This window comes from Phocoena phocoena, chromosome 16, assembly GCF_963924675.1.
Source record: "Phocoena phocoena chromosome 16, mPhoPho1.1, whole genome shotgun sequence".
Lineage (NCBI taxonomy): Eukaryota > Metazoa > Chordata > Mammalia > Artiodactyla > Phocoenidae > Phocoena > Phocoena phocoena.
The window spans coordinates 38862482-38878965 of record NC_089234.1 but is presented as its reverse complement, the minus strand read 5'-3'; the positions used below and the strand labels follow the sequence as shown (position 1 = coordinate 38878965).

Here is a 16484-nt window from a genome sequence, read left to right as displayed (position 1 = left end):
GCCATTTCCCTTTTCCAAGCATGTCAGGGTGGAGGGCAATTTCTATTTTTTCTCCTTTATGCTTTCAGAAGTATAGTTTCCGACATCAGTTTCCTAACTAGAATTCCTGACTCAGCTGGAGCAGAAGAAAGGGGTGAAAGCAAAGGAGAGGGGACAGGAAAGTTTCTACTTGACTGATTTTGGCATTGGGCTCTGGGCCCAGCAGGTGTGTAAACCTCCTGGGATACTTTGTAGGGTCATCAAAGATCTCCTTAATTCCATTGCCAGGGGTCTCTCAACTGGCTACACTCTGCTCTAGCTAGAGGCTCCTTCCCTGGGCCTCAGTCTCCTTTGGCAGAGCTCTTTTCAACACCCCAAGCATCCCTCTTGGAGAAGATGGAAAATGACCCCTGATTCCTACATTTGGCCAAACTCTAGTTCCCTGGAAACACTCATTCTGACCCAGTAAAACCTGCAAGTGCACGTGATACAAAGCAATGAGCTCTCCTTCTCACCACCATCAAAGCAGGAGGCCAGCCCATTGTTTGCCATTAGATACTTTAGGACTGAGTTAGACCCACCAGCTTCGTGTGTTCCCAGCAGCAGGGAATACATAGCAAGTTCTGAGTGGTTTCCTACTCGTCTCCCCTGCTTTAGGTTAGCTGAGAAGCACCTCAAAATTCCTCCCACTTAGGGGGAACTAGGATTCACAACACACCAGCAGTGGGCTCCAAATATCTTTGAGTCGACTCCAAAAATTCCTTTCAAACTCTTCAATATTTTTTTCTAAATTCAGGGATGAGGAGGGGTAGGGGGTGTTCAGTTAAAGACGTCAAACAGGGCTTCCCTGGTGGCGCAGTGGTGGACAGTCCGCCTGCCGATGCAGGGGACGCAGGCTCGTGCCCCGGTCCGGGAAGATCCCACATGCCGCGGAGCGGCTGGGCCCGGGGGCCGTGAGCCATGGCCACTGAGCCTGCACGTCCGGAGCCTGTGCTCCGCAAGGGGAAAGGCCACAACAGTGAGAGGCCCGCGTACCGGGGTGCGGGGGGGGGGAAAGAATGTCAAACCGTCAAACAGTTTCTCCCTACCTCCTTGTCCTGCTTGTGGTCCAGTGACAGTTTCGTATCCAAGGGGAAAGAATGTCAAACCGTCAAACAGTTTCTCCCTACCTCCTTGTCCTGCTTGTGGCCCAGTTACAGTTTCGTATCCAAACCAGAGGCCAAAATAATCCCATTCCATCTTAAAATCCTGTTACAAATGAAACGTAAACAGTCATTAAGTGATCATTTAGAAAATTCTGCAGAACAGAAAATTTTAACATATTAGAACAATGTAAAAAGCTTGCAAATAACAATACATTTTTAAAAGCGACTCAAACAGCAATGGAGATCTTTTCATAAACCTAATAATTTACGAACATTTGCATTAAAAAGGAAAAAAACAATAAGGCTATTTTACTTTTATCATTTTAAATGTTTTCAAATATAATACCCCTAAAAATATACGGCCAAACTGCCTATTACTTTGATCTTATATATTCAATTACATTCAGAAAATATTAATAGAGGTTTTAGATCACAAGCTAATAACAATTACAAAATAGTAAACATTTACTGGACATTTATATTCTAACTGCTTTGTGTCTAATAACTCATTTAATACTAATAACGACACTATGAGGTAGTTACTATGATCATCTCCAGTTTCCAGATAAGGAAAACAAGGCTCAAGGAGTTAGGTAGCTTGCCCAAGATTTATAGGCCATCTTAATTCCACTGCAACTGGCCAAAATTTCTGGCAAGATTTACAGAACTAAGAGCTGTTATAATGTTATCTTTAAGATTGCAGTTTGAGAGATTAGCATGGCAGAGCGTGCTAAAAATATTTTGTTGAGCTTAAACTTTGTAACACGATTCACTTTAAGTAATTATTTGTTAGCAGAATGACTACTGGAACAGAAATTTTCTAGTAATGTAGAAACCTAAAATTCTGAAACCTAGCTATCTAGATCTAAAGCCTCTAATCAAGATGTAAATATATACGTGACTTGGGTCAACCACTTTGATTGATTTGGAAAATACCTTCTGATTTTGGCTGCAAAGTGTAGAAAATCAACCAAGACTTCAAATCAGAGACCTGCTATTCAACCCAGTACCTACCACACGCAAGTATGATCTATATTTTAATTCTTTTTTTAAAATTAACGTATAGGTGATTTACAAGGTTGTGTTAGTTTCAGAGGTACAGCAAAGTGATTCCGTGATATATATATATATATTATTTTTCATATTCTTTTCCATTGTAGGTTATTACAATATATTGAGTATAGCTCCCTGTGCTCTACAGTAGGTCCTTGTTGTTTACTTATTTTATATATAGTAGTGCGTATATGTTAATCCCAAACTCAAGTCCCTTAACTGCTCTCAGCCTTAATTTCCCAGAAGGTTGGCTAGGACCTACCCCACTCTTAGTCAAGATTTTGTGATTCTAGCATCTGCTCAATCTAGTGACTGGTCAGCAAACTTGTCTAACTGGAAGAGGAAACCAGCATGTATTGAGACATAGCTTCAAACTCTGCAATTTAGGGAAAAGCCTTTAGCCTTCTCAATACTTCACTCTTCCTACTCTGGATTAGAGAAAACATTAGTATCGTCATCAAAAAAAAAAACAAAAAAGAACATGGGGTTTACTTTTTTAAAAATCTCTGTACACAAATGAAGGGAAATATATTAATACAATTCAGGGAGCATACCTATAAAATGATATTTTTAAATGTTATGGTATTTGCTAAATTAGGGATTGAAGGATTTGCTTCTGCTCTTCTTTGCAGTCTCTGATATTGAATGCTGAATACTTGCAAAACAAGATTTCAAAAAAGAAAGGGGGACTAATTTGTGCTCTCTTATCACTAGCAGGACAAATACAGTGGTCAAAAATAGAATTTTGCAGGTTACTTAATAACATGAGCCAGTCTTTTATATACAAACTGATGCAATAAAACGTGCTTGTGAGGGCCTGAAAATATGTTTTGTGATATCTTTTTAATAACAATTGGATATCTTTAGAATTCATGGCTAAAATTTTTATCAAAGTTCTTTAAAGAATAAAAGAACATTAATGCAATACTCTGCATATATAGGTTCAATAAATATTATTGATAAAAATTGTGTAATATTGACAAGTTAAACTTTCAACTTAGTTGCATTATGCCACACAAAAAGATTTTGGATGTGTGCCACTATGTTAGCTTGTAAACAGACTTTTTCTCTAGGCAATGAAATACGTGTGGGGCTTTTTTTCCCTCACTTTTTCACTCTTAACTGTACTTCCCAGATGTTCTAAAACTACTATACATGTCTTTGAGACTCAAAGGAAAAAAAAAATCACATTATGATGAACCTTTCCTCCAGAACGCATCCCTAGCGTGGGTCATCAACTCTGTGACATGCGATGCTTCTCTCAGCTGGAATTTTCTCCTTAAATCTAGAAAAATACATTTTCATAGATGAACATTTTCAGAAAACTTTCCACCCAATGTGGAGTCAGTTTACATCAGTTTTAATTCTACTACAAGGAAAGCTAAATATATAGCTAATAAAGATCACCCTCAAGTAGTCTGAATATTTTTTTAAAGAAGACTCAGGATACTTATATACTATTTTTTTTTTTTCTTATATACTATTTTTAAGTGATTTAAAATATGGTGTGTATTAACACTGTCCAATTACCCTACTGATAATCTATTATCTTTCTTTTTTTTTTTTTTTTGCGGTATGCGGGCCTCTTACTGTTGTGGCCTCTCCCATTGCGGAGCACAGGCTCCGGACACGCAGGCTCAGCAGCCATGGCTCATGGGTCCAGCCGCTCCGCGGCATGTGGGATCTTCCCGGACTGGGGCACGAACCCATGTCCCCTGCATCGGCAGGCGGACTCTCAACCACTGCGCCACCAGGGAAGCCCTGATAATCTACTTTCTAAAAATTATTACAACAAATATTTACGTGGTATGTCAGTCCCATTTCTTGCTTAATCCAGTGGTTGTCCTTAAAGTTTTTTTGTTCTTGTTTGTTTTGTTTCCTTAGTCCCTATTATTGAACACAATGTGTTAGCATTGGTCCTTGGCATTATAGAAGTATAAGGTGTAGCAGCTGACCTAAAATGCATAGCAAGTAGTTGAAATAAAAATGAATTTACCCAGAATTTAAAAGGACATCATAAGACTGCATTAAGTGAGCAATACAGTTGTGGGTGTTACCTTTCTGTTTAGAGCCTTAAAACTGACCATAGTCTTTGACCTAAGGAATGAGGACAAATATTTAGACATAAGGATGCTCATCATAGTGGAATTTGTTTAAAAATATTGGACATATCCTAAGTGTCCAATAAAATATTACTGGTCATATAAAATATGTCACCCTTATATTTCCAAATTATATAGTCATGTAAAACTGTGATTTCAAAGACATGCAGAAATGTCCAAATTTTAATGTTAAAAATTAGAATGCAAAACTGTATATATCAGTTTACAGATCATATTTTAAGAAATTATTCACACACACAAATATTGGGAGATAATGAAATGTAATCTCTGATGAGAGTAGTTTTTTCTTCCTTGTGTTCTTTATGTTTCAAACTTTCTATAATGAATATGGATTATTTTTATGTCAAGGAAAAAACTCTCATGAAGTAGAAAAAATTTATAAGAAGCATTTGGTTAGGAATAGAAGAGTTGGGAAAGTTTCATGAGGAAAATTTCATTATTGAAGCTGGATGATAGGTGCTTGGGTTCATTAGGCTATTATTTCTAATTCTTTATATGTTTACTACATGTATATTTAATACTGGTATAATCCAACCCTTTCCATTTTACATTGGAAGACAAGCCCCAGAGTTATACAATTCAGTAGAGGCATAAGCCAGAGGTCAGCAAACTGACCCACGACTCAAATGTGGCCACAGCCTGTTTTTGTAGTGATTGAAGGCTATGAGTGATTCTCACAATTTCAAACGGTCGGAGCTTTGGGCTTCCCTGGTGGCGCAGTGGTTGAGAGTCCGCCTGCCGATGCAGGGGACACGGGTTCGTGCCCGGGTCCAGGAAGATCCCACTTGCCGCGGAGCGGCTTCGCCCGTGAGCCATGGCCGCTAAGCCTGCGAGTCTGGAGCCTGTGCTCCGCAACGGGAGAGGCCACAACAGTGAGAGGCCCGCGTACCGCAAAAAAAGAAAAAAAAAAAAAGGTCGGTTTTTTTTTTTTAATCCTAAAATATCAACTATCTGGCGTTTTATAGAGAAAGTTTGCTGACTCCCAACTCTTATCCTTAATCTAGTACTCTGCTATAAGTTAATTCACAGGTTTCTTTAAAAAATTGAAGTACAGTTAATTTACCATGTTAATTTCTGGTGTACAGCAAAGTGATTCAGTTATACATATATATACACACACATATATTCTTTTTTATATTCTTTTCCATTATGGTTATGGTTTATCACAGGATATTGAATATAGTTCCCTGTGCTATACAGTACGGCCTTGTTGTTTATCCATTCTATATATAATAGTTTGCATCTGCTAATCCCAAACTCCCAATCCATCCCCCACCCGCTCCCTCTCCCCCTTGGAAACTACAAGTCTGTTCTCTATGCCTAATTCACAGTTTTTAAAGAAAACTTCCTATAACATAGATGAGCATTTAAGATTCCTTAAAGGAAGTAGGGGCATCCCTCCTTGTCCTACCCACCAAATGAAGTCTAAACCCTCATTCATTCACTTATTGATTCCACAAAGAGAGACACGGTGCCTGCCTTCATGAAAATTACTCATGGGAAAACAGAAAATAAACAAGAAATAAAATAATGACATCATGTTGAGTGCTATGAATGTCATAAATCAGGTTAAATGACAATGGCAGGAGGCCTTCTTCAGACAAGATGACATTGAAGCTGAGACTTAGAAGATGAGAGCAAACAAACATTGCAAGGAGCCAAGGACAAAACAGCATCCTTGGCAGAGGGGACCACTTGGGTGATACTGATTCACCAACATATTTGTAAAATGCACATTTTCCAGCGGTGAAGACATTAGTATGTCTTAATTTCAAAGATCCAGTAAGATTACAGCAGATAAATGAGAGATCAGTGAGCTTCATCCTTCTCTTCCTTTTTTTAATCAGTCATCAATCTGTTCCTGGGACCAATTTCCTCAAACTAGAATAAAATACAGACTTTAATTCCCATTTCTCAAACTTTGCTTTCTAGGTGTGTTCTCTTATTTGGAGTTTCACTGCAACTGCATATTTTAATTCTAACTTATTCAGTTCCTCAATAGATATGTATCAGCCATAAGGTACAAAGGATGGCACTAGATCTGATTAGGAGACCATCCCTCTGCTAAGTGTGCCTCAAACTAAGTTAACTTCCCTATCTCTCTGGTTTGGTATAATGTACGTTAGTAAATTTCCTTGGGTATTTTTCAAATTACAATTTTTCCTACAAATAATGCAATAAAAAATAAGTAACTTAGGATCCCAGAGTTTACAAATGGCTTCGACTAGACTAGCTCAGTGAGAAGCAGATGGAGGAACACTGTGGCACTGACATTCTTTTCCAACCACCACACAAAAATCCTAGGGACAGAAAAAGGAATTTGACTTCATGGTAAAATATAGTTCCTGGGTCCTACTTTTTCCTCTATTGCCTGTTCTCACCAACTGCTCCTGTCCCCACTATCCAAGGACTTATCGTTCATGCACTTGGTGAATGACCTAATTCCTTAAAGTGGCACTAAGCATGAGAACAGGGTGGGACCAGTAGATCATCACAGGCACGTGTTTCCCTAAGCTTATCACTCCAGCCACCCACAGGCTAACTTAATTATCAAGCTCCTTAGAAGCCGTGCTTCTACTAGCCAGCAATGCCATAGGCTGGTGTGGAAGACTCCAAATGAAGCAGCAGCTCTGTGAATCCTTTTGTGGAGAGTGTGTGTACCTGACATGTGATGGGAACTTCAGCATCCCACGAAATAGAAAGGCATTCCAGGAGGTATTTTCAAACAACAATGAATTTCTCCTCCAATAGCCTAGTAGAAAGTTGGTTATGTATGAGGTCTTCAATATAAGGTTCAAAATCTTTGCAAAATATGGATTATAGTGTTTTCCCTTAAACTAGAAGCACATAAGGGTTTCCATTTTATCAGCTTAAAAACTGGTGTAAATTTCATGACTCAAATACACAGAAGCATAGATGGCTGTTTTGAACTTTAGACTTTGTCTGCAGACAACTGCAGGATTTTTTAAATTGTTACCTGTTAATACCAATCGGCAATCAGAAATAAGTGGCTCTTCATCTTCAGAAACTAAAATGTTATTATGACATGCAAAGAGAGCCTCTAACATAGGCTAAGGAGAAAAAAATGAGATCACAGAAACATACAATAATGAATTTGGGTAGGACTTCAGTAGCTGTGATCCTTTTTTCAACATTGTTTCAGAGATGCAGGGTAGAGAGCCGAACTGATGTTAAACCATACCTTGACAGAGGATTCAATAACCTTGAATTTCATCATGAGAGAATGATTCCACTTTCAATTCTATTTTAAGCTTTCTGATGAGGGAAGTCATTGAAGGTATGTCTTAAACACCTCTCCAGCCCCTGCTAATCTTTTTTGTTGTTGTTATTTTGTAACATCTTTATTGGAGTATAATTGCTTTACAATGTTGTGTTAGTTTCTGCTGTATAACAAAGTGAATCAGTTATATGTATACATATCTCCCCATATCCCCTCCCTCTGCTAATCTTTTTAAACAGCAGAACTAGGGCTCAGAACTTTTAGTAGACAACGATGTCCGGCTAGAACTTGATCATGGTTTCCTTCTTTTGCAGTTTCTTTTATAGTGACCTTCCATTTGTGGGAAATGATACTCCACTTATGAGAACGATATTTTCTTTTTTGTGTAAGTTTAAGAAAGTGAATCAATGCAAAGAAAGTCATTAAGTAATTAATGGACCAGGTGTCAAGGGGATATGCAATGGAGACACATTGGTTTTAAAAATCCCTACATTTCCTTTAAGGGTCCTATTGACTAACTCAGAAAACATCCTATGAACATTTTTCCACATTTTAATATAGTGAAAGTCAGCCTCCCTTTCACAACCATCCTAATACCCTCCCAAGACCTCTGCAATCACCTAGTTAACCCTATTCCCTTTTAAATGAAGAATTTCAAGTCAGGAGAAATTTAGTGTCTTGCCGAGACCCTCAGCTTGTAAAAATTCATGGGGGGTGATAAGGAGATTAATTACTGTATAAAATTTCTCACATGCTAAAAGACAAGTGCATTTGATGGAATTCTCCTTGGCATATGTTGAACTAGGAAAGGATAGAAGAGCAATTAACCCAAACCAAATGTTCATTATCTGCATAAGGCCAAATGTCCTTATTTGCATGGGGATATCTTTATGTCATTTAATCAGATCTCTGACTACTATTAGTCAATTCAGAAAGGCAAATTGTATCTATAATAAAAAGTTGCATGGGCCTATTGAATAAATTACACATTGCAAAAAGATAAACGCCCCAAATGGATAAAGGAATCACCAAAGATTTCACCTAGTTATTTTGTAGATGGAATTTATAGGTTCCTGGAGATTGCAGCAGTAAGACAAGGCAACTGCCCAGAGCCAGAAGTGAGCATGAACACAGCAAATCCTGGTCTCAAGGTAATATATGCTGTGCAGTCCATCATTAGTGAAGCTCATGGCAAATGTGAACAGAGGGTCTTAGAAGTTAATTGGCATTTTACTTGTTCTCTTATGTAGAAACACACATACACACTCCAAAAAAATAAATTTTCTGATCTCTAATTTTATGTAAGGATATTCTTGAATTTAATATACCCATGAATTGGCCAAAAACGTATAATAAGATTTACAAAATGCAAGTTATTTTTCAAAGCCTGTTTGCTCTTAAATACTTCAACAACTGAGATACTGAATTCCTCAAGGGTGGTTGTCACACATAATCCATAAAGGGAAAATATTAGAAGATGATATTATTAAAGGCATCATCTGATAACAAGTTAGTTCTGCCTCCATAAGACAACTAGCAACTTGAAATGAAATTAGGACTATTTTCCTAGGCAATAGGCTTTCAACAGTCAGTCTTCCCAAGTGATACAGGAACATGATTCATAATTTGCTGATAGCTGTTTTTATGAACCATACTTTTTTAAAAATATCAAATGTGGAAGCTTTTTGAAGACTGAAACAAAGATAAATTTTAAAAAGCCAAAATCTATTTGCATCTTTGTGATTTTTGCCAGAAACACATACAGCCAAAAATAATATTTATTTAGAATTCATTAAATAACTTGAATAGAAATACTGAGTTTAGTGTTAAAAGTAGACTTTTACGTAAGTGGAAAAGGTTTTATGTGATAAATATATTTTCCTGATGTACAATAAAATAAATGCATAACTATTAAAATAAAGCATTGGTCTATAAACCACCTAATATTACCTCACATAAAATATTTTGAGAAACTCTGGGCTGTATGATGATAAAGTTAAATTTATATTCATGTGTTATGCTCCTGCCCTAACTTTGCCTCTTTGTTACTAACTATAGTACCACATTTCTACAAATTCAAACATTCCATTTATTCAGTCTTTACACCACAATTATCATTGCTCTTTCTATTTTAAAGAAAATATCTGGCATTCATATATGAATGCAAAGATTTTAAAAAATAGCTAATGGTAATGCCAACTTCCACAGTATATAAGTTAAATAAATTCTGCCTTCGAAAAATTCTTAGCCTAAAATAGATTTTACCAATATGAAGTCACTGGTCTTAAGATGTGCAGGTAAACAAACAATACACAAAACAGATCATTATCTTCCATACAGAATTAACAAAATAAACATTCCCTATAGCACCGTCTGTTGTCCTCAACAACAATAACAGCATTAGCAGACCAAAGTTAAAGTCACATCTAAGAGGATTCTTTTGGTACATCTTATTTAAGGCCCCTTAGATTTGCCTTGAACCCTATCACATATTGAGATATATAGTTGGTACACAGGTGAAAGGTAATAAAACTAATGCCTTGTAAAGACCTTTATTCAATCTTTCAAATCAACAACCAAGAAAATATGGTATTAATTTATGAACTGCAATAGACACAGTCCAGAAAGCTGTTCTCAATGCATTGGTATCAGCTGTGAGAAGAGACCACAGGAGTTTAGCCATGGAACCATTGTTCTTGGTATGGCGGTGGCGACTGGCATGCTTGTGAACGTTAGAAACGTCACCAAGCATGGGGAGATTGTCCAGCACCTGAGCGATCAAACATAGTCAATTGGAAAATGGGTAGGAGAACAGCTGAAAGCAGTTGAATAAGGAAACATACACAATTTCTTCCCTCTTGGCAAGAAAATACAAAGGACCAAAGGGAACCACAAAGATGATTACAGATTTGGAATATAAAATTTCCAAAGAACCATTAAAGGAATTGAAATTACTACTCAGAAAAATAGACTGAATGAGGGTTCATTAATTAATATTCTTCTAGTTTATGAATCGGTTCATTTATGGGAGACGACCAACCATCTGGTGTCCATGTTTGATGAAGTTGAACAAGAAAGCAGGTGTGACACACAACATACAAAATTGTGAGGCTGGTAAGCCTGAGAAGAAAAGTCATCACGACTTTTGAACAGTATATTTGCCAAGTTCACCAGATTGAGAATCAGAGGACATTTAGTCTAGTGTTTTCTGCAATAAATTTAACCAGTGTAACTTTAAGGAAGTCACATAACATCTCTGGACTCAGTTGCCTTATCTGTAAAATGAGCATATTGGGTTAATATAAAAAAACAGAGAAAAATGTTATAACTACAAGCATGGACTCAGGATTCAGATTTTGTCTTTGCCACTTACTGCTTTTATGTCTTTGGATTTCTCACCTACAAAATGAAAGTAATAGTAGTATCAGCCTCATAGGTTTGTTGAGAAGATTAAATGAATTAATACCTGGGAAGCACTTGGCACATTGCTTGACTCAGAGTTAGCGCTGTTTTAGCTGTTGATTTTTGCTGCTGTTACTACCATGAGCAAGTATTAGAGGTAAATTCTGGCTGATTAAGCAGAAAGGGAGTTTATTAAAAGGATGCTGGTTTACAGAAATTTTGAATTTAGAGAACTAGATTCAACAGTAAGCTTTTAGGGAAAAAAAAGATATGTATATGTGTAACTGAATCACTTTGCTGTATGCCTGAAACTAATGCAACATTGTAAATCAACTATACTTTAATAATAAAGTAAAATTTAAAAATTTTTTAAAGAGTAAGTTTTTAGGAATGAAACCCAAAACCACACCACAAACCTGGAATGATAAGAAAATGTATCCAAGGAGGATTCAACACTAATGTTAGCACATTGAAAATTTCTGCACCAGAACTCAATTTAACTTTATTATAACCATTACTGTCCTAGTTGCAAGGGACACTAGAAAAGCAAGTATCTGCTATTTTTAACTCCTATAGGAAAAAGGCAGTTTTGCCCAGATTTCCCAGATGTATTAAAAGATCAGATGCCAGGTGGCCCAAATTAACTCCGTCCACTTGTCCTTCACGCTAAGATTTATTGCTTAGAATCATTTACTAAAGGTTGGGTGGTTTTATCCAAGGTCAAGAAGATGGCATATAAAATTTCTTAAAGACTCTATGGTTCCTTCATGAAAGGTTTAAAATATCTGCAACAGAAGGGACTTCCAAATACTTACTGGGTAGGCTCAGTATCCAGTATTTAAATTAAAGCCACTGGATTTATAGTCAGAATGAGGTCTTTAATTTTTAAATTTACACAGTTGAAGGTCTTCACCTATTTATGTGTGATTTGAGAGAATAAATGGTTTCCAAGTCTTTGGAAAAAATAAAAGATCCCAGAGTTCAATGAACAAACATTCATGGAAAACAAAAACCTATATTTTCTCTCTCTGAATGACTAATACGTTTGTGCTGCTGGAGGAATTCATCTCACAAGAAGGACATCAGCCAGGAGAGGAAAGAGCAGCTATAACTAGGCTTTATCTATTTTAAACTCCTCAACTATAAAAATACTGCCTAAAATACCAGCAATCCAGCTCCCAACTGTCCTTTCCGAGTAACGGACAGCTATTTCAACCCCATGACTAATGCCCAGCGCCTGTCTTAAAGTGGCCTGGACCTCCACCACTGGTGCATTCCCAGCCCAGTGGGTGGCTCATAGGGCAAATCTCCCCCAGTGCTTGAACTTCACCAGTCAGACTCTTGGTGATCCCCCAAAATACTCTTGGTGAATTTATTTCAATTGTTTACAGAAACAACAGAATTAATCATCTCTCCTACCCAATCATTTTGGCTTATAAGCAGATGAATTCTCCTATATACGTGACATGCACAAAATAGTTTGTGACTTTTTTTTTTAACAATTATAGCAAGAAAGTTGAGGGGAAAATTCTAAAGGTCAATCTGCTGGTTGCCTATTTATTTTCAAGCTATCAGACAGAGCTTGTCAAATGAGAAATTCTGGAATAACCATTTCACTATGATGCGATGAAAGTCTGGTTTCCTCAGCATGAATAGTAAAAATACTGCCAAGTTTATACTAAATGTATTCCAATAATCCATTGAATAGTATATCTCCAGACATTTAAGAAATACAGAAATGGCCTCAGAGGGAACAACATAAACCAAATGGTGACAGTCGACCCAAGGAAGTAGATTGTAGTATGGCAATAGAAATACATCTCTCTGTAAGCAGTAGGTATGAGATAATGTTCTTCCCTAAAATTTGTGTAGTAAAACGATTGGAAATCGGAAAGGATTTTAAATGCAGCAGAGAATTTTCAATTCAGCGGCATGATAATTTTTTCATAAATAAGTACTTAAATGTGTGAATCTGTTATAAGTGATTAGGCTACCACATAACAAAGCAAAATGTAGTAGGGATTAAGCTGATGGCCTTTGACATGAGACTGCCTGGCTTCAAATCCTGACTTTTCCACTCCCCAGCCACATGATCTTGGCAAATTACTTAATCTCTGTGGGCTTAACTGTCTTCTGTGAGGTCCGGATAGTAATAGCCCTTAACCCATGATATTGAGAATCAGAACAGTGCTGTCATATACTAAGTGTTATACAGGCATTTGTTAAGTAAGAAAACTTTAAATATGTCTCTGAAAATATGATTCATTTTTTTAGGAAGTTCTTGGTTGAGATATGCTCATTGAATTCTTACGTTTTGTTTTGTTTTGTTTCCTGTACGTATAAAACATTTTATTTCTCAGATTTTTCAGTGACAGTTTTTCTACTGGATAATCCTGCAAGAATATAGGGGAAGAAAAAAATACAAGAACTCTTGAGGCAAACATTTCAACGTTTAGTAAAATGAAAAGCACCTACTTGCTTGAATCAAAAAGTAATCAAGGCAATGTAGAACACCCATATGACATCTTTTTAACTTAAGGCAACATGATTAAATTAGTAGGAATTTTTTAAATGATTGCAATAACAGACATCATTTAAATACTTAAATACTGTCATCCAAAAAGCCTTTGTACTACCACTTATAAAATAACTGAGAAAGTCTCAAGTTAGTATATATAAAGATTTAACAGTGAAACTAGAAGCTGCTTTACTTTGATTCTTTTTTTGACAAACAACTATCGTGAGAAACAATGTCTTTAAATAACTAACATGTCTTTTGAAAATATACATAGAAAAATATTTGGAAAGGCAGATAAACTTAACAGTAACTATTTCTGCAGATGGGTAGGGTGATGCGTTGGGGAATTTTTCTTTTTACTTTATACATTACTAGGTTTTATCCAACATCATTTTACGGTATAAAAGTTTTTTAAAGTAGTAATTGTAGAAGTTAGCAATAATACTGATATTTGGTCTTTTATGTTTTCCTTTCTCCGACAATCACTTAAAGTATAACAAAGAGCTTTGGCTATACCTAAGTGGAAAGTAAATTTATTCTTCTCCAGCAAATGAATTATTTCAGCTCAATAATAGTGGATTAGGCCTATCTTTTACTTTGGGGCCCCTGAAGTTATGTTTAGGTCATTAACCTTCAGCAAAATACAGACAGCAGGGCAGACAAGCATCAGTGCTACTCCTCCCCCAAAAGGACAAAAGGACATTGAATTTACCAAGGATTTTTTAGAACAAAGGAAAAAAAAAAAAATAGAAGCTAATGCTACAGTATTTGGACTGAGAACAGCATTGTTCTCCACAGAGATGCAACATTAGTAAACACCTTTCACCATCTTGTCAGCTTTGAAGACAGATTTAAGTGCCTTACTGGTTACCCCCAAAATTAGCCAGTCCACTCTTTCAAATGTTAACCTTCATGATGTTTCTATTTAGGGGCCTACATTGCCTTGCTCAGTGCATGAAACAGCCTCAATCCAGGGAGGCAAGAAGAGAATTAATAGCTATTGAATATATATCACATGCCAAGACCTGTGCCATGCATATTTGATACATTATCTCCTTTAATCAAAAGCGGATAGTATCTCCACTTAATATATGAGAAACACCGAGGTTTGGGGAAGTAAAGCAATTTGCCCAATGCCCCACAGCTAGTGGGTCATGGAGCCAAGTAGTTCAGGTCCAGAACCTCATAGACTTCAATATTAAATCAGAACCCCAGATTCAAATTATAATCATATCCTTTGACGATCAGGCATTGGTGAGTCTGAATGGCAAAATAATAACAAACCAAAAAAATAACCCTTTATATTTGTCCAGCACTTTATAAGTTTTCACAGTGCTTCTCTGGAGCAAGTCGCTGAAGCGAGAGCACGGTGTTGAAATTCACACAAAAGAGGGACTTCCCTGGTGGTCCAGGGGATAAGACTGCGTCCGCACTCCCAATGCAGGGGGCCTGGGTTCAATCCCAGCTCAGGGAATTAGACCTCACGTGCGTGCCACAACTAAGAGTTCACATACTGCAACTAAAGATCCCATGTGCCACAACTAAGCCCCGGCGCAGCCAAATAAATATTTTTTTAAAAACTTCATACAAAAGAGACGTCCATTTTTATCCTCTGACCAGTCCACTACTATTACTTGTCAATAAGTATCTTCCTTATTGAGAAATGATTTTGAAAATAGTTGAGGAACTCAAACTAAAGATTCTATTGCTTTCTTCTCTCCCTCCTACAATCCACATGGGATTTGCAGGAAAATGGACAAAGAAAATATGGTGGTCCCCCGCCTGGTTGGGATGCTGCACCCCCAGAAAGGGGCTGTGAAATTTTTATTGGAAAACTTCCCCGAGACCTTTTTGAAGATGAACTTATACCATTATGTGAAAAAGTGAGTCTAAAAGATGTTTTTTTTTTTAATCTTTCAAGGAAAAAAATACTACTCTCTTCACCTTGCTTTCACTCTCATTCTTCTTGGTCAGTGATGGTTTCTTTTCCAATTACCATTCCTCAATCATGGACAAAGTTAAAACCTTCCCAGCTGTTAGTGATTGGCCCCGAATTATCACTGCCTTGACTCAGCTGTCCTGTTACTGACAGCTGAAACTACCATTGCTGATGACTTTTTAATCTATATTTCAATCCCCCATCTCCACTAGCATAGCCATCTTACTACAAACTCAACTGGTCTATCAATCTAGAATAACACCACAACAACCTGTCTAAGATAAGATATTGCTTCAACTTTGAAATGTTAATATGGTTTTATAAAGTGTAAGATTTTCACATTAAAAAATATGTATGTCATGGCTCAACCGTGTCCCCATACATATTGATCGAGAATGAAATTTCCTTCTACAAATTTGAATGCAATCAACAAGATTAATAACATGGTTTTTCAAAGTCACTATATAATTAAGGAATAAATTTCCTCAGTTTGAATTCCAAATGATGTTTTGCTACTAAACCCAAAGTTAAAGTAAAAATACAAAATTAACATTTTCGGTAATTTACCAAATGGTGTTTAAAATTCCTAGAAAATTTAATGAGAGTTTAGCTATTTCTTTTCCTAAATGCCAAAATCAGTTGTGTGTGTGTGTGTGTGTGTGTGTGTGTGTGTAGTTCAGCTCAGTTTCAGAACTACTCTTAATTTTATACAAACAACGTCACTTGGCACGTGCATAAATTACAAGGACTTAATCCTATAAGAATCTTATATACTGAACATGAAAATGAGCACCAAGAAACACTTGAAATGCAGAGATGAAATATGCTTGAACTCTTTCCTAATGAGCCCAGAAAAAAATAGGTGTCCATCACTGAGTACCGGGGGGTGGCGTGGGGCTGACCTGTGGGTCAGACACCACTGACATAATAGAAGTAGCTTAATGATGCCTCTTCTCCCCACGCGTGTCCCTCACGTCTGTGTGGGCCACCCGTCTTACAGCAGCCAGCAATAATGAATTACTGTGTCTGGATTATAGAGAACAGTTGGGGTAGCAGGAGGGAATAGTATATAAGCAAAGCAGAG

At 36.9% G+C, this 16484-nt stretch overlaps 1 protein-coding gene across 2 annotated transcripts in view; it reads left to right on the top strand.

The window, feature by feature from the left end:
* A1CF (APOBEC1 complementation factor) overlaps positions 1 to 16484 on the top strand; it is a 77646-nt gene that overhangs the window by 27311 nt on the left and 33851 nt on the right. For both annotated transcript variants that reach the window (XM_065893809.1, XM_065893810.1), the window contains one exon: positions 15210 to 15344. In XM_065893809.1, coding sequence (XP_065749881.1) covers positions 15210 to 15344 — 135 coding nt within the window. The remainder of the gene's footprint in view (positions 1 to 15209; positions 15345 to 16484) is intronic.